Below are 25,836 nucleotides of genomic sequence, written 5' to 3'. Positions count from 1 at the left end.
TGTTATTTGGGATTTTTTTTTTCAACGAACCACTTATTTGTTAGCTATCAGAAAACGCTGAAATAAGTTCCATACAAAGAGCAGTTTTTTCTCAATTCATCTTTTTATGTGGAAAATTGTCATTTTTTAAAAAAACAATTGAAACTCGATTATCTCGAAAACTACTAATTTTCGGACGGGGTATCATATGGTCAAATTTATTGCAAATTGTCTCTACTTTAACCCCTTTCTGGGAATACATCGAATTACCAGTCACCCTGTATACATACACATTGGTTAAGAAAGGAAACTTCAATTTTTCCCGGCCAATTTTAATAAAATTTAGTAGTAGAAGCAATTTATTAACATTTTTGTATTAAAACAGCGAAGAAACACCATACCAATTTTACCTTAGAAGTACAGTAAAACCTCGTTAATCCGGACCCTGATAAGCCGGACTCCGCTTAATCCGGACAGGCAAAAGGAAAAGAAAAAAGGGAAAAAAGCAGAATGCTTTCGGAAGAAACCGCATTGATACAGGAATGCCCTCGTACTGCATTATATGTACACAGTAGTGCTATACATTTTATTGTACTGTATAGTGTATTTAGGCCTATGCCCTTTAAATACACCACAATAAACGTGTTTTGTTGCTATAAACGGGAGTTTTAATGCAATTTCTACTATTCTTTTAGGTTATTTAAGTTAATCCGGACTTTTGTTAAACCAGTCAACTTATCCCCCCATTAGTCTGGATTAACGAGGTTTTACTGTAATTCTTACCGCTAAAACAGGAATAAACTATGACCACATTCAACTTGGCATGAACTACAAAACCACAAAGAGAATTATGAATTGTCCGTATTAAAAAAACAAACATATTTCACCGTTTGAATTTGAAGTCCACTTTACACATAGCTAGGCTAATCGGGACTGGACCTACAGATTAAAGTGGGGTCTGAACCACTATGTGCCTCCAGCGAGTATCAAACCCTGGACCCCTTTGTTACACGGCGACGACGTTACCACCATTGAGAAGTCTACATGTTGCAGCGTAATAGTAATTTACTAACTAACACAAGCAGTGGAAAGGATTTTTATCTGTTAAACTTCCCTTCAAATACAGCCATGTTTGAAAGCTGTTAATTAAGTATTGGAGAAAAAATATATAATCACATACCTTCTTTTATCGATTTATCTTCTTCTCGACATTCAGCATTTGTTTCGCTCATTTCCACTTTCCTTTCTTTGGCAAGAATTGGAACAAAAAAGTCCTTTATAGTTCTCTTCGCCATTGTTTAAACTACACCCACTACCACTTCCATACACGTTCTGATAGAAAATGAAGTTCGAAGAAAACGTGTATGCAGGCCACTGAATCATTGACAGTTGCTCCCTGCACACCAGTGTCGCACCAAACTACACTACCAATTCACTCGAACAGAAAAGAACGTGAGAACTGACAAACCCAAAGTTACGTTGACTGGTGCCGGCTGGACCCACACCCACCCTCAAGTCCGGCGTGGGTATCATATTACCGTGCATGTCCAGCGAAGACTGCGACTTTTCGGTGTTGACTGAAATGTGTTTTTTTTCTCCTTCTGGTCAGTAGCAGAGGGAAGGAAACCAAAATGTCACTTCAACAGCGAAGAGGAAGAAAGAGGAAAAAACTTGCGACTTTGCCACGGTTCAACTCAATTCTACTCAAGTTGTTTGAGTTAGAAAAACTTAAATTAATTTGAATCTTCCGAGTCACACATTTCTTCTTTCCTTGTCAAATGAACTGTAGGGGGGTACAGGGGGTACAATGGGATTTAAGCATTTAGGGGGGTACTGTACCCCCCTTTAAAATTTTGGGGGGGTACAATGTACCCCTGTACCCCCCCGTTCCTGCGCCACTGATTGGGGAGGCCCTACGCATTCTTGTCGTGATAGGGACAAGTCAACGATTCCCAACTACATCATTTTATGAATGATTTAAATAGTTTTAGTAATTGTTAATTCCCGCAATATTTACTCAGACATCTTCTTACATGTGTTGGCGTTGATGCCCAGGAATGAAAAGACAATACACACAGTGACGTGCCCAAGAGGGGGTTGGTGGGAATCATAACCCTTCCCTTTGGCCCAGTATTCCTTAAAATAGAAAAAAGGAACGTGAAGAGTAGGAAAACATGGCAAAATAAGTACTGACTACTAAAAAAAGTACCAGTGGAACCCTGATTTTACATTTTCCTGCATTTTAAGTTTTTTCGGCTTGGTCCCCTGAAAAACGTAAAATCGAGGTTCCACTGTTTATCACAGCACAAAATAACACACTAAAAGTCTGTTGTTTTCTCACCTGCATTATCAAGGAAATAAATGGAGGAATAGTAAAAACCAAGATAAAACATTAAAAGAAGACGACCTAGAAAAATATAACAACAATCTAAACACAATCTGCAAAAGACATTTTAAAATTTAAAACAATATTGGGAAAAAAAGAGTCCAGACTAATTCATCACTAATGTCTTGATACTGAACAAAAATCTATGTATACAGTGTTTGAACATTGTCCTGAGAAACTCAAGTAAAGGGCACCATTCGAAAGTTAGGAAAAATTGAAATGTGGTTACAATAAATGGAAACTTATACAGGAATTAGATGTAATCAACTCCACCTGGAAGAAGAGAGAGACATTAGCATAGAATATACTACTGTTAATGATAATATTTTATATTATTCATGTCTTATTAAACTGGTAGTGCTTTAAATATTTCAGAATGCCTAATATGTAATATGAATATTCTCTTTCTTTTTGACAGTAATCAAAGGACTTTCATTGATACTTGGTATGCTATTAACACTAATGCTGCAAATTAAAAGAAAATGTTTCTGCTTTGTTTGTAATATTATTATTATAGTTGATAGATGTTTGGTTTTCCTAATTAAAAAGATAATAATAAGCATTCATGTTGTCGCATGTAGTAGTGAGTTGATACCTCTAGGCTATCATCATCCTTTGCTGTTTCCTGCCTCTGGATGGGTCGGCATAGAAGTCATCAAGTGAAGCATCTCCATTTTCTTCCACCATTCCTCTATTTCCACGGTGTTCCAATCTTGTCCTCTTCTCCTAACAATCTCCACTATCTTCTCTTTCCATCAACATCTTGGTCTCCCCCTTGGACTTATTCCCACTCCTTGTGCATTGTACTCTTACTGGTAATTTTTCTGCACCCATCCTCTTCATGTGTCCGAACAATCTCATCTGTGCCTGATCTATCTTGTCCTGAAGCTTCACCACACCCACTGTCTGTCCGATCTCCTCATTCCTTATTCTATCCCTTCTATCTTCCCCAATACACTCCTTAAAAATTTCATCTCCACTGCCTGCATCTTTCTTTTGTGTCTCTGTCATTGTCCAAGTCTCTGCTCCATACATAATTATCAGCACATAGTATGTGTTATATATTACCTTCTTGCATTTCATAGGTACATCCCTGTTCTATATTAATCGAACGCTTTGATATAGTCCACCTCCCATCTGTTCTCTTCTGTTTACCTCCTCATCAATTCTTCCACTTCTCTCAATTATGTTTCCTAGATATTTGAAACTCTCAACTACCCCTAAGTATTGAATATAAAATTGCTTTATTGCATTTACTATTCTCAGGGATGTAACTATTAATGCAGTAAAATGATATTGTTTACACAGTTTTTCTTTTTTATATTATTTTCTAGATGTTGATTGTGGTACGCTTCCTGCTTTGGAACATGGCTCCATTCATCTTGAGGACAACAGAACTACACACGGAGCATCAGCCTTATACAGTTGCCATGAAAATTACACTCTTATTGGACGAGAAAAGAGGAAGTGTGGCGATGGGGGAAAATGGACAGAGGAAGAACCAAAATGTCTTTGTAAGTACCAAACTTTTTGTTGTTCTGTTGTATTTTGTATGTGGAGTGATGATATTTTGCAAATACTTTTAAATCTTATACTTTTTATGATAAGATGGTTGAGTGCTCTAAATGACAATGATAAAATTGACAGAATTATATATTTTGTGTCAGTTTGTAACAACAGAAAGAATAAAATTAATATTTCTAACTAAAACCCATATACGATGAAAGATTCAACTTGGAATTCTATGTTTACCTTTTGGTCAGGAGGCAGAGAGGATCACATGAACCCTTGAACCAATCAGTTGGTCTAGTTGCCATGATGACAGGAAATGGCTACACTGTATTGGCAAACTTATGCCTTAAAGCCACGGTTCGGGGTCCAAGGTGCAGCTAAGCCTAATGGTCGCTGACCGTGAGTGGGTCTCCCATACTCTGCCTCTCCCTCAACTGTGAGCGAAGGGTCTGTGAGAGCAGGTGTCAACACTTATCAGCCCTTGGAAAATGGAAACTCCCATATCTGGAGATGAAAAGTCTGTGTTGGTTCTTTTCTGTTGTTGTTAGAAATGTATCCTTAATAAAGTTTCCATGCCATGGGCAATTTTTAAAAATAATTTTCTTTTCCTTGCTGTATGACAAACCACAAAATTCCTTTGCAGGTAAAAAATAAAACAAGGAAATCATAAATTTACAGTAATTATCAACACTTTCTTTCCATAACTGAAAGTGTTATAGATGATTATATCCTTCAATATTTTCTCAAGTGTGTCAAACTTGTTGACTTGTTAATCCTAATATTGTTTATGTTTCTAATAAATCATTATTCCTACATTGGTTTAGGCATTATAAGAATAGTAATATAGAGAGCACTATTTTTTATTAATTTTATGAAAAAAGTAACCAAAAAACCTGAGCAGCAACATGGTTAGTTCTGACCTCCACCATGGAAATACACCTACAAATGTAAATCAATGAAAATTTTCTGTAAAAATTATATTTCTTTCATTTTGATTCCATACATTTATTTGAATTTATGTATGAAATGTATAAAAAAAAAAAAGTAAAGTGTTCCCCTGTGCATAGCACCACGCCATGAAGGCGTATAGGGGGTGTGGGGGTAACGCCCCACACTTTCTTGATCCGGTTGTGAGTGGGGGTGATGTGATCAGCATCACGCCCATGAAATGTATCATGTTGACTAAATTAATATAATATTTTCTTTGTTGCTGCTGTTTTAAGAAGTTGTTCTAAGTTTCCAAATTTAGGAGTTCAGTAAATAAATTTGTTAGAATAAGTCAAATGTCTAACTTTTACATGTGAGAAACTCTTAATTTCTGTATATTATTTAATATATACCAATGGAAGTGTTGCTAAATGAAATGTTTCTTTCAGTCGATTGGTGTCCCGACCCTCCTGAAGTGACAGGTGGAAAAGTAGAAGTTACAGGAAGAAGAGCCGGTTCAGTCGCTACTTACACTTGTCTGTCAGGATTCATCCTACTCGGAACTCCCGTAAGCAACTTTGACTTAGGTCAACACCTGTAGTTACTCGTTAGGATTCCTGTTTTTACAGAACATCCTATATTCTGCAACCTGTTTTTATGTTCTGTGGCAGTTTATATTATATCATATTTTAATGTAGTATATAATTAGAGCCTGGATTTCAAGGCACTAAAAACTTCCCAAAATCACTTAAATTTGAAATATAGGCACAAAAATAAAAAAAAAGGCATTTCTAACTTTCAATATTGTAAATCATGAAAGGTCTCAAATTCAAATTCTCTCACCCAGAATTATTACTCCCATAACATTATTGTCTGTAATTTTATAATGCATGTAGAGGATTGTGTAATTTTTATTTACTAGAGACACTAATGTAAAATTATACATTATTTATACATTTTCAAAAAATAAAAAAAAATAACGTTATCTCTTCTAATCTCAAATAATAAAGTTTTATTGTGTATATCAACTTGATAATATTCTCAAACTAAGACTATCAGACACACATTTACATGGTTGTCAATATACATCTCTTTAGTTTGGTTCTTTTTTTCACCAGGTCTTGTCTTGTGAACTTGGAGGTCGGTGGTCTGGTAGAGGCCCTTCTTGCAGATTTGTGGACTGTGGGTCTCCACCAAACATTGAAAATGGAAGGTTTTTCTTGGTGAATGGTACAACAACATTCAGCAGCATTGTAGAGTATTCGTGTGGTGAAGACTACTGGCTAACAGGCCCAAAACAACAAACCTGTAACAGGGATGGAAAATGGGGTGGTGATACGCCATCTTGTGAATGTAAGTATGATAATTTGACCACAATATATGTGTCTGGTATTATTTATGTTGCATGTGATAGTTAAAAAAACAATTTCAGTAATTTTTGGCATTTTTAAGTATGTCAAAACAATCCATGAAGTCAGGAGAAATCACATTCGTTGCTTAATTGAAGCACCAGCATCTTATAAACTCTCAATAAACCACACTCAAACAATAATCTTTATCTGTTCCCCCATAATTCTTGGTTTTAACCTTCAATATGTTCTGCTTATTAGCCTTAGTTTATTAATTGTTCATTAATATAATAGTGGTTATGTTGTGATTATATGTGACAACTGTACTTCACATTAAAGAATAAGGGAGGAATAAAAATCTCTGTTTAATTTTGGTTATATGTCAGAAAACAGCAGTGAGGGACTCGTATACTAACCACATGTTGCCCAATAAAAAAACACTTGTCAGGGTCGTTTGGAAGGCTGTTGCACCATGGGTTTTAGTTTACATTTACAATAAAACATTTAGTGCATCTGGCACAGTTCTAATTAACAGTTGATTTGTATCATTTTTATTGAAGAAAAACTAAACATTGTAGCATTATGAAAAATTTCCTTTCACAGTGATCACGTGTGATGAACCTGAAGTGCCACCTGGAAGCTATGTGGTTGGGTACGACTTCAACATCCACTCAAGTATCGAATACCACTGCGAGGTGGGACATGTGATGAAAGGAGAGGCAACACATGAATGCACAAGGGAAGGAGAGTGGTCAGGGATTCCTCCTGTATGTGAATGTGAGTATTATTCATCTAAATATTACTGAAGTATGTCTCATAACGTGGGTGCATGGTCTAGGATGCAAGCTTTGGAGCATGCACAGGTTTGAGTCGCCTGAGATTTCAGCCTGTGTATGGGACTGGTAGCCACCCACCATCGTGAAGTGTGTAAAGTGGTGAAATGCAAATTGTCTCACTGTAAGAAGGCTTGTCATTCACTTTCCTTAACACACATGAATCTGTTTGCTGGACTTTGACCCAGAGTACTCTGTGTGATCACATCAAGTTGAATATAATTAATTCGAAGTTGTATTTTGAGGGGAACTGCTTTGCAGGCTCCTACCTTGCTCGACTTCTAAAGTCCACATTTAGAACTCAACATTTTTCTCACTTGTGATGCTTACATACATTCATCATATATAAAGCAGTGTAAAATTCATATTACATGCAACACATATTCAGTGTGGTATTGAAAACTTACAGTGGGGAGAATTTCAGGAACTACTGCTGAAGCATCATGATATTATGTAAATTTTATATTTATACCCCCTTCAAAGAGCAATTATAGTGGGATTTCCCCCTCTCAACCCACCTTCAATTCCACCACGCATATATGTACGTACATTTGTTTGGTAGCATGTATTTAAGAATTATCATGTGTGCATGTAAAATTTTTCATGAACCATCTACTGCATTTACGTTGTTGTAACATACCATGTTTACCTGCAGATGTTGACTGTGGAAAAGTGCCAGCCATTTTGTATGGCTCGGTCAGCTATGCCAATGGAACAACATATCTAGGCAGTGAAATTATCTACAGCTGTGTAAGGAACTACAGGCTCACTGGGCCAGCATCAAGGTATTGCCAAGAAAATCGTCAGTGGAGCGACTCACCTCCTCGCTGTGAAGGTATGTGATTGTACATAATAGTAGCAAAATATCATGCAGGTATTATATGTTTATTATATGTAATGTCACTCTCATCTTCAGGGATTCCATCCCTTAGTGAGCTAATGCAACTCTCATGTTTAGGGATTTCATCCCTGAGAGAGTTAACATCACTTCCATCTTCAGGAATTCTGTCCCTGACAGATAATGTCACTCTCATATTCAGAGATTCTGTTCCTGACAGAGTTAACATCACTTCCATCTTCAGGAATTCTGTCCCTGACAGATAATGTCACTCTCATCTTCAGGGATTCCAGCATTGAGAGAACTATCATAACTCTCAGCAGGTAACATCATTCCCATCTTCAGGGATTGTGTCTCTGGCAGAGATAACATCACTCTCATGTTCAGGAATTCTGTCTCGACAGAGGTAATGTCACTCTCATCTTTAGAGATTTGAGCCCTGAGAGAGTTAGCCAGGCCAGTTCTGGATGTGCTTCCAAGGTTTTGAGAACTAATCTCACTCTCATCTACAGGAAGTGAAGTGCAGAGATCTGTGTGAAACCAGTATTTCTGTGTATGTGGTGTGGAAAGAGCCTTTCACCTTTACCGGACTCCTCCCACACCAAATGCATCTTCATCATTCGCCACTTGCAAAGCTTCAAGAATTATTTTATGTTGTACAACTTTATCAAGGGAGATGTGTAAAAACAGTTATTATTGGGAAGCCAAAACCTCCTCCTCTTTTACAAGAAGTGCAAATAATTAAAGTTGAACATATAGAAAGATGAGAAAATATTGGATTAACAAGAAATTATAAAATTGTGTTACAAGACTACTACTCAGCATTTTCTTATATACACAATGTATGAGGGCTATTTGTTTTTTTCAACCTCCGATATGGCATAAAATCAAAAACCACAATGAATAGCAAAATGGGTTTATTGACAAATGTTACATATACCTATAATCTACTTTATAATGTAATCACCAAGAATATTCAGAGATTTATCGAACTGATGCACCAACTTTCCAATACCCTCTGCAAAAATGGTGCCGCTTGTCTGCTGAGTCAGGTCTGCATGTTGTCCCGAATCTCCTCATTGGTGTGGAAGCGCCATCCTCCTAACCACTTCTTCATCGCCAGGGAAAGATGGAAGTCACTTGGTGCCAGGTCTGGGATGTAGGGACAGTGATTAAACACTTCCCTGTGGAATCGTTGAAGAACGTCTTGAGTTTGATGCAGCAACATGTAGTCGGGCATTGTCATGAAGCAAGACAATGAAAACAGCATGTCTTTCCGTTTGTTCTGGATGGCTCTGCGTAGTCTGCGCAATGTCTCACAGTATGCAGCTGCATTGATTGTGATCCCCGGCTCCATAAAATCAACCAGTACCACACCTCGCACTTGGCAGGAGAGCTGATTGTAGCAGATATCTCTACGTGCCCGTCGCTCAGCTTCAACAGAAGCATTGGCATTGGCAGTGCTGGTGGTAGTGGCAAGGGAGACGTCAATCACGCTGCCTGATGCCATACTTCCTAGCACTTTATGGGCCACCTGGCGGTGCCATCGGAGGTTAAAAGAAAAAATAGTCCTCAGAATTTTGCTGATTTTCTCAGGTATTATTCGAACAAACGTTAAGAGCAGTTATAAATGTCTCTAAATATTATATTTCTTAAACAGAGCTCAAATAGCAAATCCGCCTTCCTAGATAACATTATAGATCTATATTTCAGAATTATTGCAAATTTGTTATGCAGAACTTGACATTATGTATTTAATTTGTTTACATAGTATTACATTTATGCTGTAATTTATGTTCATGAATATTGCATAAAATATTATTCAAAGATAATGTATATAATGAATCATGTATTTTAGAAATCAGATGCCCAGAACCAGTGTTACCAGAACACAGCGTGCTCTCCGTGACTGGAAACGACCGAGCCTATGGCAGAACGCTGATTAGGACAGCTGATTCAACAGCATCTGGCGCCACTTACAAGATAGGTGCCCTTGTGAAATATCGTTGCGAACGGGGATACAAGGTGGTTGGAGAGCCACTCAGCACATGTGAAGACAATGGAAGATGGAGTGGAGATGTTCCCGAATGTGTTTGTAAGTAATTGCTGGTTCTTGTGCACAATACCTGCTCTGTGCTCGAAGTGGTGGGATCCGTGGTCGAGTTTTGTGATAGCCAAGAGTCGCTCAAGATAAATTTTTCACCTGGGCACGATATATTTTCTACCCTGGTCCCTTCATTTCACTTTCCTTCAATAATAACATGACCATGTTATATATTTACAGTTTTAATGACTAAAAATAATTGCTTTATTTTTTTTAGAACTTAAAGTATCACTGTTACACACTGCTCCACAGAACTTACAGAACATCAAGGGATTATAAGAGCAAGTAGAGTATTAGAGAATAATGTGAATCTTGGGAATAACATTACAATAAAATATATCTTCTGCACATCATCGTCCCAAGTTTATTTAAGCTTTGTCATGCTACACTGGCATATGCAGAGAGGGGTTGATGAGGCTTCAGCCCCATCCAAAACTGAGAAAAACAACATTTTGCGTTCATATGTTCACAATTTCTGTGGACTATTTGGTCTAGAGTTCCTGTTTATGGATGACAATGCTCGCCCGCGCAGCACACGTGTTGTGTCGGAATTCCTGGAAACATAAGACATCACCCGTATTGAGTGGCCTGAATGCTCACTAAACTTCATTCCTATCGAACATGTTTAGGATGCTCTTCATCAGGGCTTATAAACACCAATAAGGTACAGATGCAACGAAAATTACCAGCAACATTGCAAAATGGTACACAGGGTGAACCCGGAGCAGTGTAGAACACGTTTATTGTAGATATGTGTTTATTTAATACCTACCTAATGACATCAAAATAACAGTCATCTCTTCGCTTAAATTGCTGCACGATTTGGAAATATACTTATTATTTGATGCTCGAGGTGGATGCCCCAGTTTGGCACCCTCCAAGTGCAGCACTCCAGGCAGTCACCCAGCTCTTAATCCAGCCCTGATAATAGCTGTGGGGATGCTTGTATGGATCAACATGTATATAGGAAGAACATGTCAATTTATGACTAAAACGGTATGTTTTTCGATTTTCTACCAGGTGTGGCGGTTAATAATTCTTAATTGATCCAAAAGAAAACAAGGGTATCTGGGGAGAAAGGTAACAAATGCTTTATTCAAAGTATGCATCATCGCTAGTTATACATTGTGCCCATCTGTCCGTCAAATTGTGGAGGACCTTCCAGAAAAATTGTTCACATTTTGAGGTGATCCAGTCAGCAAGCCATTATTCGACATCTTCGTAATTGTTGAAGTGTTGCTGGGAAAGTGAGTGAGACATCGATGAAAACAAGTGGTAGTCCGAAGGGGCTAAGTCTGGTGAGTATGGCAGGTGGGGCAAGAATTCCCAGCCAAGTTCAGAAATGGTGTCTCTGACGCCTTTCGCTGTGTGTGATGAGGCGTTGTCGTGCTGCAAGATCACTTTTCCGTGTCTTGTCACCCAATCTGGGCACTTTTCAATTAATGCATGGTTCAAATTGATGAGTTGTTGATGGTAGCAAACGGCATTCACTGTTTCACCTGGTTTCAGAAGCTCATGGTACACCACACCCTTCTGATCCCACCAAATGCACAGCATTGTCTTTCTTCCGAAGTGAGGACAGGCCAGCTTGGTAGCTCAGTGGTTAGAGCAATGGCACTGTGTGCCAGAGACCAGGGTTCGAGTCCTGGTCAAGCCTGCATTTTTTGCTGAAAATTTCTTCGTAGTACATCTCCTATGTGTGCCTAATCTACAATAAAACTTACAAGTGGATGCAATTCACAGTTGGAAATTGTCCTGCATTTCCAATTGGTTTCAGTTGAGATTCCGATTGAAACCCATTCATTTCAATACCTTTATTGGGTATCCAATAGAAACCAAATCAATCCAGCTGGGGGAGGATGAGAGAAGATGAATATCCTGTTATTTAGACATTGAAGGACCACCTACTCTGTTAATTCATGATTTATTGCTAGTTTAGACATTTCTGGGAAGGGTGATCACCCCCCTCATTGGCTCCTTTGATCCATCCATGGTGACATAAAAACTACATCAAAAATGCTGCTTTATTCACAATAGAAAATTCCGTACTTAATATGAAAAGGAAACTAACATTTTTTTCACTTTTTCAGATGTTGACTGTAGAAATCCAGAGAGCATTCAACATGGCCACTACACACTTGCATCCAATGCTACATATTACGGTGCTGTGGTGCTGTATGACTGTGAAACGAATCATGAACTTGATGGACATGCCAGACGACTCTGTCTGGAGAATAGCACTTGGAGTTCTGAACCACCAAAGTGCAAAGGTAAGCATTAATTTATTTTGAAATAACACTTTGTGTACATAAGAACTTGCTGACATATCAACATTCATTTGTTATATACACAGAGTATTCATAGTCAGTTATAAATATGCCTTGTTATCAGGAGCATAGGTATATTCCAGGCTAGCTAGGCTATCTGTGAAGCCTGAAGCCTAGAAAGTAAAATACTGAAGAGAAATCGATTAGAAACTGTGAATATACCTAATTTTCAATAAGAAAATAATGGCAATTCTGATGTTGGCAACCTGAATTCTTAGGAGTTGGCAACCTGAATTCTTAGGAGTTGGCAATCTGAATTCCTAGGAGTTTGGCAACCTGAATTCTTAGGAGTTTGGCAACCTGAATTCTTAGGAGTTTGGCAACCTGAATTCTTAAGAGTTGGCAACCTGAATTCTTAAGAGTTAGCAACCTGAATTTTTATAACTTTGCAACATGACTACCGTTGGGATGTCAACGTGGCTTCCTTGGAGACATCAAGAATGAGCCTAGTCTTCTCCCTTCCTCCATAGCCTAGGACCAGGTGTCATAGTGAGCTAGTCCAGGTGTTAGATTCAGCATACACCACTGCTTGTGATGCTCACAAATGAGTATATACAAAGGCTGTCACAGAGAAGGTGAGACTAATTCCTGTATAGGAAAACAGCGACCTTCATTGGCTAGAAAATGTACTAGGGTGAAAATTTGGTTCATTAGCTGCCGATTGAGACCAATATGAGCTCAATTGGTCAAAAAGTCGTGACTGCGTAGCAGTTAAAAGACAAGCATGTACATGGACCCCTCCAAGAATCATTAAAATGAAACAAAAAATTTACAAACCACAAAATTTTTATTCAGAATCAGCCATATCAAGTAGACGTACATCTCTTTCAAAATAGGCACCATTGACAGCTAAGCAAGCGTCCATACGCTCTTGCCACTTTGTGAAAGTCTTTGAAAATTCGTCGTCAGGTAGCGAGCTGAAGGAAACTTGCGCTGCAGTGATCACTTCTTTGTTCGTCATGAAATGACGACCACGTAAAGCGGCCTTTAAAATTGGAAATAGCCAATAGTCACAGGGTGCAAGGTCCGTGCTGTATGCTGGATGTGGTAAAAATTATAGTTTTCTCTTCGTTGCGTAATCCTGAAAAGCCCGCGCAGTATGCGGGCGTGATTTATTGTGGTGCAATATGAAGGAGTTCTTCAAATGCGGCCTCTTTTTTGCTATGTGCTGGCGCAGAGTCTCAATAACACCTTGGTAATACTGCGGCTCTACTCAGTCTGTCTTGATCGGCATATGTCTGTTCAAACAAACGCCAACAAAATTTTATGGCATGTCACTGTTCATCTTGAATACTCATCGCAAAAAGCCATGTTATACACAAAAACCTGGAGGGGTAAACGAAACACGTTCCATGTAAATCAACACAACTACTCACTAACGTGGTTTCGCAACATGTGACAACTTGCTACGGAAACAGAATGAGTCATCCTACACGATGCGACTAGTGCCGAAACCATAGGCAGTGTTGTCAAGCCAGGAAAAAATCTGTCTCACCTTCTCTGTGACAGCCTTTGTACCATATTTGCCAGCGTATAAGAGGCACTCTTCTCGTTTAAAAATAAGTCTGAAAAACAGGGTGCATATTATATGCTGATACCTTCATTTCTAGAAATTTTCTCTGTTCTGAGTTAGACTATTTCTTTCTTGCTTCCTTGCAGTGTGGGACGAAGAAAATTAAAATGTGTTCTTATCTAGGTACATTAGGTAAGTTATTTGTTAACTGCATATTACCTTATATTTGAAATACTGTAAATCAATTATAAATTCAGTGATAAGCTTTTTCCTCAAAAACATGTACGAAAATGGGTGTGTGTCTTATTGTAAAAAGTGGAGATAGAATAAGCCAGTCTTACCTGACCTCTAGTAAATGGATACCTGGGAGAACTCTGAGAAACTAAAAGTGGCTGGAGCATGGTGTTGATTCCCCACTATTGTCACGATCAAGAATGTGTGAAGCACAGGGGAGAGCCTTACCTTTATGTTCAAGTATAAATAAAGTATTTTTTCTGTTCAAAAAGTTAATTTAGTGTCAACATTTATATCTGGTCATTATAGATCTTCTTCTCGAGCTCAATATCAGCCATATATTTATTAAATTTATATTAGATTAATGATGACCATGATAATGCAAAAATATGTTATTTGTGGGTGTGGTCTTCAAAGAGTCAGTGTTGCAAAATGCAGTGTAATTGAGATTTAAAATATACTGTAATAATTGTTCTGATGGTTTTGTTAATTCTGATTTGCAGAAATTTTGTGTGGAATCCCAGAAAAGGACCTGGGAATGACTGTGCAAGTGACAACCTATAGCATTGGTGGAGTGGCCCATTATTCTTGCCCTCGTGGACAATTTGTGGAAGGCAATGCAACAAGAATTTGCAAGAAGGAGGGGAAGTGGAGTGGGAGGAAGCCTTCTTGCAAGTGTAAGTGCTTTGTACTTTCAAAATTTAATTTGGAAATGTTTTTCTTATTAGGTTAGTATGCATCAGAAGAGGCTGAGTTATTGGAAAATGCATGGCACATATTATTAATTGCGAAGCCTCAGTGGTCCAGTTAGAAGGATGTCTGACCGCCATGCCAGATCCATACCCAGAATTTTATTTCTGGGAAGGGGCTTATTTATTTATTTATTTATGCTTTGCACTTCTACAGAGGATTGAACCTCCAATTACAGAAGGCGTACACTATGTTTGGTTAATACAATAGAAATTACATGGAAATATACAAACACATATTCATTCATTCACGTACAATACATATAACATACAACATACATAACACATGAGATATATATATACACTTATCTACATACATTTAGGCAAGAGGTGTATGCGTAATTCAAAAGTATTGCATACTGTAAATGGTAACATTTATATTAAACAATCTATATTTTTTCATGGTGGTTGCGGGAAACGCGGTTTAAAATTACTTACGTGAAATTTAAAAGATTTCGTAATTCCGCGTTGCACAATTTAATGGTTCAATCCTATTAATTTCGAAGATCCACTGTCTTCATTCACAAAAGGGTACGGCGTTTGAAGCGGAGATGGTACCGCGTCAGAACATTGTTTGTTCCCGGGTGGCGGTGGTTGCGATTTTTCCCGTTCGGCAGCACTGGCGCGCGCATCTTGGTTTGCGTCGTCTGCTTCCTGTTGGACGACGCAAACCAAGATGCGCGCGCCAGTGCTGCCGAACGGGAAAAATCGCAACCACCGCCGCCCGGGAACAAACAATGTACTGACACGGTACAATCTCCGCTTCAAACGCCGTACCCTTTTGTGAATGAAGACAGTGGATCTTCGAAATTAATAGGATTGAACCATTAAATTGTGCAACGCGGAATTACGAAATCTTTTAAATTTCACGTAAGTAAATCTATATTTTATCAGAGTTTCGTTTTCTATAGCACTGAATCTATTATTCTTTTATATCTGTCAAATGGAAGTGAAAAATCTACACATTGGTTGTTTGCAACAAGGATATTGTAACTGTGACACATTCTATTTATTGGGGAGTTTCTATATTTCTGAGTTTTTGAAATTTTAGAAGTTAGAATATTTCTATTACGCAGATTTTTTTTTCTTATATTGAATTGTATTTGACCGAGAAAGGAGCTGTTGTCTAAAACACTATTAATTGTTTTATACAAGTACAACTGTTCTAATATTTTCCTCCTATTACTAAGACACTTAAAACCAAATATGTCAAGCAGATTATTGTAATTCACGTTATTTTGTCATGGGGACATATCATATTTATCCCTTGTCAGCAGCCACCATCTAAAGGCGAAAAAGGGGGGGGGTTTAGAAGCCTTGAAGATGAATTTCTCAGTATATTACAACTTATTATACAATATGTTTGGTAAGGAAGTAAAATCAGTTACCACATTTAAATTTGGGGGTGGGGCTTCAGTCCCACAAACCCTTCCTCTGGCTACTTGCCTGTGCCATGTGGAAAACCCAGCTTTGATTCCCTCGGTGGGTGATTTCAGGTGAGAAGGGAGTGGCTCTTGGGTTCTCCCAGCCTGTAATAAAAGGGTCCCTGGGAGGATAAAGGCAACCAGAGAATGATGTTTATCACATCACCTCTACAAATGATACTCCTCTCCATATGCTTTCATGGCATGTTGCGATGTTCATGGATTAGCTTTATATTTACCTTACATTATTAAATGTATACATATGTGTTGTAAACTGTAAATTGTTTTATACCCAGTGGAGGCACACAGTGGTTTGGAATCCTCTTTAAACTGCAGGTCCAGCTCCGATTAGCCTTTCTGTGTATAAGGTGGACTTTAAAACAATCTCAAACTAAATTTTAAATTACAGTAGGCACCCTCTACTTCGGCCACCTCGAGACCGAACTGTAGGCTGAACTAAAAAATGGCCGAACGAACCAAAGTTATGCAAAAAAGACCAATAAATCCTACAATCGGTACAGCCATACATTAAAATTAGTTATATGGTAGTTTAAACCATGTTTAAGTGTATTTTGCTGTACAAAGAACAAACTACATCTGGCCTACTTAGTACTTACCGACAACGTGATGTTTTTCTCATTGTCAGGTGTCGTCTACTTTCTATACCTTCACTCACAAATGCAACTGTTGATAGCTGGTTCATTAAGTATGAAAATGAAACGAAAAACACAAAACACAATGGTATAAACACTGTCACTAATTTATATGAGACAATAAAAAAAAGTAAATGCTGTACTGTATTCCTTTTACTGAATAGAAAACACATAGGCCTAAAGTAAAAACTGAACTGTTAAAAGATATTATTGGCCTACAAAACTAAAAGAAAACCTTAAAAGAAATCAGTATTTTTTCTGCACTTTTTTTTCAATTGACTTTTTATGAGCAAAGTCACGCCATTAAGTCCGCACAATAGCAAGAGCTGTAGACGACTGATCTGTACAGCACAAAACTTTCCAGTGCTAGACAAACATGTGGTGACTTGTTGCCGGCAAGGCAGCAGGGGCGGGCCAAACCATCCGGCAGCCGAACCAAACAAAGCCAAACTAGAGGGCGCCTACTGTAATAGGATGATTATCACTTTGACTTATTTAGGGGTGCAATTGGGACAGGCATAATTTTGAAGCATGTAAAAAATCAATTTTCTCTCAAATAGTAGCTTCATTACTTGCACTGTCCTCATTCAGAATGTTCCAACTATTACTTTGATTTGCAGGAAAGAAGAACCAAATATAAAATGTGGTTGAATTCTGTGGATGTGAAGAACTCCAGATATTTTTTGTAAGAATTCAAAATTGTTTATTTGTTCATTGTATGAACATGATACATACCAAAGGGTATTTGTGTGTGGGGGAGTTACTAATAAAAAGTGTCAGACATACATTTCTAAGAAGTAGCAAGCCATTTTTATTAAAAATTGTGAGGTTAAAATGAATGTAGTTGTTTGTAAAACAAATGGGGTTTAGACTTAATTGCATCGGAGATCATGTTTTGATGCTTATAACAGCCATAAACTAGAAGATTAATTCCATATATTATATTTTATTATATGTATTCTTGTATCTATGAGTGAGATGGCTGTCATGAAATTTCATATATTTTAAAGAAAGTGTTTAATGACTATTAATTTGTAAAATTTTGATTTGACAATAAAATTTTCGCCTAGTTTGTATGGAATAATAGGTGTTGTGAAGGACACATGGAAACTATACATTTAATCTGGTAATACATCCATTTTAGGAGCCTTTCGAGCTATTATCATTATTTCAGAAATTTAGAGGGATTAAATGAAAACTTTACAAGAATAAAAAATTCTGTTTGTACTAATTGATGGTTTGTTTTGCTGTTTTTAGCTGTGAATTGTCAACATCCTGGATTAATAGAGAATGGTCGTGTCATTGTGATGAACGAATCGACAACATTTAACAGTGCCGTGGAATACCACTGTGTACCCAAATATGAAAGGATTGGACCTTATCTTAGAAAATGCATGGAGGATGGTTTGTGGTCAGGGGAGGAGCCAAAATGTGAAAGTAAGTTGAAACTTTCATTAGTTCTCATCAGTAAATGAATGATCAGTCTTCACCCTATCCTGTGTCTCTCTGGGTCAGCACATTGTACTATATTGTACTGTTCTGGAGAATACAGTATGCAATGGACTCTTTTGAATCGAACTCTAAGGGGGCATGAAAAAAAATTGTATTATCCAAAATTCGAATTAACACAAACATGTATCATTAAAGATGATTTCGAGGGGAATAAACTTCTGTTTATTGAATAATTTGAATTATCCAAGTTCGAATTTAAAAGACTACAGTGTGTTGCATATTTCTACACATATCCCTGGTAGTATATAGTGCATCATCATATTTTAGGAATAGGTGCCAACTTCTTTAGGGGGCAAGGCACTTTCTTCCCCCCTCCCCCAAATTTCTCAAGAGGTATATACATTATACATGAAAAAATATTATTGTCAATCTTGTTCCCCCAATATTTATGTGAAATTGGCACCTCTGATTTTAGGACTGAACTGACACCACTTTGAAAATGTACCATTACTGATAGTCTGATTCTCACCAATGATGTTCTTGAAAATTGTAACTATTCAAAATAGGTTAGAATATTTATAAATTTTAAGCTATGGAACTAGATCATAGCAATCTAAAGCAAGTTTTGCTTTAAGAAATTTATAATTTCAAATAAAATAATCATTTAATCACGTTTCTTCACACAATTGTTGCAAAAATTATGTATTTTCTACTATTTCCAGGATATTTTAGTCTCAACGTGCATTTTTTTCAGACTCCTTGAAACACTCAAACTCTTGACAAGTATTGGCAGATGATATATTCAAAGTGATACTTCCAGCTTTCACACACACACACATTTCAACTCTCACAAATTACAAAGGAAAACATAACATCATAACATAACAGAAAAAGCAAATTATCTCTTAGATTCATTAGATCAAATCAAGTTTCTCGACTTTTTTGATCACTACATTTTTATTCCAATCTTATCCATCTTCTTAGAGTATACACAAGCTGATCTTACAAATTTGTTTAGTCTATAGTATGCAGTGTTTAGTCTAGTACACAGTGGAGCTCTGAGTTTATGTAATGAGAGCATTATACATTCACTCTTCATGGTTCCAGTGGAGCAAAATGCTATAAAATGTTCCCTCGATTTTACATTTACCTGCATTTTAAGTTTTTTTCTTATCCCGGTCCCCTGAAAAATGTAGAATCGAAGTTCCACTGTAATATATGAGTAAATTGTCAATAATTTGGAACTTTAATAAACTATTTTTCTCACATTCTATTACTTATATCTATTTTTAATGAAAATACAAAACTGATAACCAATACTTATTGATTTGGTTTACATTAATTCACTTTTTTGCCACTTTTGACTAATTGTGAAGATGAGGATGAGTGATGACACTATGAAGGGATATTCACAAAGAACATCCATGCCCAGGACAGAATTTGAACAGGCATTGTAGCATGCTGTGCTATGGAGGCCAGCATAACCAATACAAAAGACAGTGTATCGGCCCCTGTGGCAGAGTGGTTAGCCCATCATGCTACAATGCCATGGTCCCATGTTCGAATCCTGGCCTGGGCATGGATGTTTATGAGTGTCCATTCATTAATTTTATCACATCATCATTCATCCCCATCTTCACAAATTAGCCAAAAAGTGGCACAAAAAGTGAATTAAATTTAAGCAAATCAACCAATCAATCAATCAACAAAAGAGAGTGTGAAAAAAGATGTGAAGAATGGCATTAGTATATAATTACTATATATACTAATCTACTATATATAATCTAAATTTTATCTAGTATGCCAAGTCAAGAAACTTGAAAACATTAACAGATTTCTCACAAAATCTTTGACCATGCTTTGTGTTCAAAAAAGTTTAAAAGTAACAAATGCAATATTATATACCTGCCAGAACATTGCATGAGACATTATGTTCAGCGTCAGTGGATTAATTCAAAACTCTTTCCTTTTCAGTGATTACAGGTGAAATTGGAGAATCGCAAAACCTTGCTTTAGCAATTGGAGTCGGAGCAGGTGTTGTCTTCTTCGTTCTTATTATTCTTGGACTTATTTATCTAAGACTGTAAGTATTTATTTCATAACTGTGTTATGTATCAGATTTGGTATAATTTGTAATGTTATTACAGATGGCATAGAATGTATATTTATATATTTTTAACTTCTTAAAGTGAAACAAAATTATATCATCATTTAGAAATACCAATGCTAAGACTAGAACGTAAACTCAGAGTGATTGGAGAAGATTTTTTTATGTTTGTAAGGTGCTGCCACCTTGGTGTTCAACACTGTAAACTATCAGCCCTGTGACAGTACAGAGAGACCCACAGCTGACAACAGATTATCAGTTTACTTTCAGCCATTATAACGACTTATATTAGGGAGCTAATATCTGTTTATTTGCGTGTGAGACTGTCCGACTTCGGATATTAGGAATTTTTCAAGCGATGGAAAACATTTTTATTTGGAACTACATTCGCATGTAGCTCAGTCTTTAGGACATCTGACTACCATGCAAGAGACTCCCGGGTTCAATCCCCAGTGGGGGAGAACCGAGATTTTTCCCAGCTGTTTAAGTAGCTCTGGCACCCACCCAGTGTCGTAAAGTGAGTACCTGGAGGTAACTCTGTGGGCAGCGACGGCACCAGGATTATTCATTTAGGGGTGTTGAGGGGGTGTGGAAGAAAATTAAGGGGCATGAAGCACCCCCTTATGCCCCCTGGCACCGCCCCTGTCTGGGGGGTAAAAGCAGCCAGGGGCATCACCCCCACTTCAAGAAAGAGTGGGGCCCTAACCCCACACCCCCTATATGCCTGCATGGCGTGGTGCATAGCACAGGGGAGCACTTTACCTTTACCTTCTTACCTAAGTTAAATATAAATTAATATGTTGCAATATTCTCATTAAATCCTAATTGCCTTAGCGTAATGATTAATATGTGTAAAAAATAGCTCAGCCAATCAGTACTTGAAATACAGACAAAATATCAATATATTACGTGCAACTAACTTTCTGTGGAATGGGTAAATGAATTTCAAACTTACAATCATATCTGGTTTAGTAAAGATAATTATATGTTTTATTCATGCTCCATAATGTACAACTGATATGATAATTCAGTTTAAATAATTCAATGTGGATTGAAATTTTTGGCACACAAATTAATTATAATGAATAATGCAAGTAGGTTAAGCATTATCAAAAAGGAAGGAAAATATGTGAAAAAATACACAGTCATTTTTTGATAAGTTCATAAATAAGAATTCTATTCATAAATGTTGCATTGTTGTACAGTATTTATCATAATAATACTCAAATATTCTAATGGTCATTTTTCTCCTATTTGATTGTGTGCCTTTCTAATATATAATGTGTAATATATTTTATTTACCAGGAGGAGAGCAACACCAGTAAAGAACACAGAAAATATAGAAGGAGCTGTTAGGAAAGAAGATCAGAATGCGGCTGTTATGTCTTATGCCACATTGAATGATGGATACACAACGAGTCACAACAACATATATGAGAACATCCACGATGATGTTGCTAACACATACGACACCCCATATGATGAATCTGGACGTCTCAGTCACTACGAACCATCGCCGCACCACATGTCTTCAAACGGGGGAGCTATGGTGACAATTAATGGTGTTGCAGTTCGTTAGCAAGATCAAAAAATATAGTTATGTGTGTGGCTGCAAGAGCGAAGATTCGTGAGTATATGTGAGTGTGTATGTGTGTGTATAGTTTGTTGATAAGAGAGGAAGAAATTGGATGATCTTAGTCACCTAAGTGAGAAGCAGACCACTTGGAAACACCTCTTGATTTTTTTTATGTATTCCAGAACATTCGTGTAGCATAATTGTAATATTTTTGTAGATAAATATGGTGTACATTTTTTTATATGTTAAACTTAATTCATGTTACATGGACAGTTGTGTGAATCATAATCTAGATCAAATTTTGTATGATGTGATGTAACTTTATTTTTATAGATAGACTGATATATTTTTTAAATGTGACACGAATATATGACTCAAAGAGCTTGTTTGATATGTAACAAGGAAATGAAGACTTGTGAGAAATATGCCCAGAAATTATATATTTGCAATACCACTGAATATGCACAATGAAAGAAAAATAAATATAGAAGAGGGGAGTCCCTCTCTGCCACCCCAAAAAAATTCCTTAAGAGGAGCAGTTATTTGAAGTCTGTGCCACTGAATAGAAAAAATAAAGTATTTCATGAGTTATTGATGTTTTCCAACATGTCTCTTAGGAAAAATATGCATTTTAAAAAAAATGAGGTATTATAGAGGAAAAGATTCTATAAATAATAGAACTCAAAATAAGATGATCTATTCAGTCTGCAAGTCAGAATAGAGCAGAATCATTCATTCGTGGGAAGTAGGACCCATTGATGCTCAAAGCCACTGTACCATGCTTGCTTTGTCCATTACGTAGTGTGTGAGAAACACACTGTAAGGAGTCTTCATTTTTTACATTAGGAATTGGAGAAACCAGATGGATTCCGTAACATGCATTTTGATTTTATCGCACAAAAGCTTCCTTGCCATGTTGCTTCATTTGAGGATGTTAATTTCAATGGTAGGCTCCTCAATAGTCTTTGGTGTGAGGAGTCCTGGGTTTGATTTCCAGTGGAAGCCACCAAAATTTTGGCATTGACCCAGTGTTGTGAGGATAACTGAGGAGCTGCTTGAAAAGGAGTAGTGGGCTCCCATCTTGCGATACGCCTTACCCAATGAAAAAGTCGTTCTAGCAAGCCCTGGCCCTTAGAGTTTGGTTTTAGTTAAGTTTAATTTCGAAGGCCCACTGCCTTCTTTGTCTGAGGTTTGAGATGCAAGTTGCATCTCATCAATGCTTTCTTTATGATCACCTGATGGGAATTCGGTTTAGTTCCACTTATCGATTCTGGTGGTTGCAATTGAAACTATCCGATTCTTTACATAGGAGAGTCTACTTTAGATATCACTTCTAATATTCAACGATTGCTTCCAGGACATGGTTGAAAATTAAATTTGTAGAGGGCTGCCACTCACCTGATCTAAGCATTTTCCTATGGAAAATTTTGCATAATGAAAGAATACATAACAAATAAACCATGTGAGATACATTAATATGTACTTGACAAACTGTATGTATTGTTACATGCTTATCATACTACAGATGTCAGTGTAGACCATAAATGTCAAGCTGCAGTGCCTGTTTCAGCAACGTTTTGTTCAAAAATGTTTCTAAATTTGAAGGTCTTGCTGCTTCAGTGTGAAACCCCAATGTTCCGTGTCGTTTGCTACTTGCTGCTTGTCCCTTTAATGTGAAATCATCATAATGGTTCAACAATAATGCCCCACTTATTAAAGTATTGTTCTACTTCAAAAACTCATTTTCATTCTTGTTTCAGCCCCCCCACAAAAAAAAAAAATGGTTCTTAGGTTCATCTTGCAATATTGTGATTTAGAATAATTCACTTTTGGACAAATCACATTCAAATCAATCTCTTTTGTAGACTCCAAGAATGGTAGTCACAGAATTACAGTAAACACTTTAGATTGTGACATATATTGAGAGTTACCAAATGACAAGAATTAATTTTTATATCCATGAAGAGTTGCAGTCTTCTGATGAATATGGACCAAGTTTCCTCAGAATTTTATCTCTGGTGGATAAGTGTAAAACATAAACAATACTGAAATTATGAACATATCTATCACAGATTTATGAAGAAATATTGTCATCAAATTAACAATAGGTGATAGGAATCAAGTACTAAAGAAAACAAAAATTGCAGAATTCCTATACATAAAAAATATATACATCCATATTGTCATTAGATTTCAAGAAAAATTTAATTATTAAATTAAAACCAGAATAGCATTCAAGTGAAAACTTCTGCATTAAAAGTTTATGTAATATGCAAATCCAACATAGTATCAAACACAAAAACTGGGACCAATTAATTTTTAACACAAGATCTTGAATAATATTTTAGAGAAATATGCAATTGTATATATCTGAATGAATAATTACGAACTATTACATATATAGTTAATTTGAGTTCAGTATAGAAACTAAGACAATATTAATATGAAAATACACCCTGTTGATACTTTTTCCATACAATAAATAACAGTAATTTTCAACCATTCAAATTTGAAGTTTGCAGCAGATTATTCCATTATATGTAAAATACATTTTTAAAGATTGTGCATATTAAGCTTTTTTATCGGCAAGACAATATGTATATTTTTAAAAAGAACTGTGAAACCATTGGCTAATGGTTAATGTATATATGATGTAGAAAATTGTATCTAGGCATTTATAGTGTGAAGAAATATTGTGTGCTTGTGTGTATCAATTGAATAAAAGGAATTTGTAATATTTTGCTGTTCTTTTTTATAAAAGTAATGCTTAATTCATGTGGAAGTAAGAGAAAGAGTGTGATTGAGTGTATGTGATATCCAAACACAACCCCTAACCACCCTTATTTTCCCCCAACAACCCAATGTTTATCATAAAATCCATCTTTCTGGCCATTGTGTCAATAAACAAGTACCAGCTTTTTAGTTTTGCAGTAATTAAAATCATCACTGTCAAATGTTGCTTCAGCCTAACATACAAATCCATGGTTGCCCTACTCTTTGTTCATACATCATTGTACCTATTGTACTAAGTATGATTTAGATTATGATTATGATTAGAGGATGGAATAAATCAATCAATCAATAAATTAAAAGGAAAAACAAAGTGCTTTGTTACCCTAAGGTGGGACATATAAGTTCATGGTCTCTATTTTGGTAACATGCTGCAACCACTGCTACTGTGTCTCAACCAACATCCCTGGACCCTAGAAACAGCTAGAAATACAGGGTGTCCCATAAAAGTGTACACACACATTAACAGGATTAGTGAAATCCATTGATTTTGAAACACTGACATTGGACGATTTACATCCAAAGAAGAGTCCATGCTTCCAAAGCAGATGATACTGGACCAGAGACAGGCACGTATCCAGAGGAGGGGCTCAGGGGGCTCGAGCCCCATCCGAAATTTTCGATTTACACTAGATAAAATGAGTTTTTTGGCGTGTGTGTGAAATAAAATATTGTGATTATAATTTAAGGAGAAATATAATTATCGAGGAAAGGTGGAAAATGTTCTAGAACCCTGAAGGATAACCCTGTTATTGATAATATTTTATGTAAACTTTTCTTGCTCTTTCGGTGTTGTCGCAACAAACTTGAGCATTATTTAAAGATTTGTCAGCATTTGGAAGTTGCACAACAAAGCACTGTTGAAGGTAGCACCATGAGTCGGGCGATTCGTTGCATTACTACAAAAAAAAGTGTGGAACATTCCAGAATATAATATGGATATAAATACGCGGATTCAATTTCACAGTTGGTCTGTATAACAGAATAATTCAATAAGAGTTCATGAGTAAGTGTGACAGTCGATAGTGATCAGTCAGTGTCCATTGACAGTTTTATAAGATGTAGAGATTCGGGGGGAGGTGG

General features: G+C 36.7%; 1 protein-coding gene across 2 annotated transcripts in view; it reads left to right on the top strand.

The window, feature by feature from the left end:
* fw (CUB and Sushi multiple domains furrowed) overlaps positions 1-23,852 on the top strand; it is a 250,719-nt gene extending 226,867 nt beyond the window's left edge. For both annotated transcript variants that reach the window (XM_083110082.1, XM_083110083.1), the window contains exons 10-20: positions 3,700-3,879; positions 5,254-5,372; positions 5,923-6,157; positions 6,757-6,930; positions 7,642-7,821; positions 9,683-9,919; positions 12,019-12,198; positions 14,506-14,679; positions 18,086-18,265; positions 20,255-20,363; positions 21,693-23,852. In XM_083110082.1, coding sequence (XP_082966208.1) covers positions 3,700-3,879; positions 5,254-5,372; positions 5,923-6,157; positions 6,757-6,930; positions 7,642-7,821; positions 9,683-9,919; positions 12,019-12,198; positions 14,506-14,679; positions 18,086-18,265; positions 20,255-20,363; positions 21,693-21,966 — 2,042 coding nt within the window. In that variant the 3' untranslated portion in view covers positions 21,967-23,852. The remainder of the gene's footprint in view (positions 1-3,699; positions 3,880-5,253; positions 5,373-5,922; positions 6,158-6,756; positions 6,931-7,641; positions 7,822-9,682; positions 9,920-12,018; positions 12,199-14,505; positions 14,680-18,085; positions 18,266-20,254; positions 20,364-21,692) is intronic.
* Positions 23,853-25,836: the final 1,984 nt, after the last annotated feature.

The sequence above is a fragment of the Lepisma saccharinum genome, chromosome 23, assembly GCF_977018435.1.
Source record: "Lepisma saccharinum chromosome 23, izLepSacc3.1, whole genome shotgun sequence".
Taxonomy (NCBI): domain Eukaryota; kingdom Metazoa; phylum Arthropoda; class Insecta; order Zygentoma; family Lepismatidae; genus Lepisma; species Lepisma saccharinum.
This window is presented reverse-complemented; position numbering and strand designations above follow the sequence as displayed.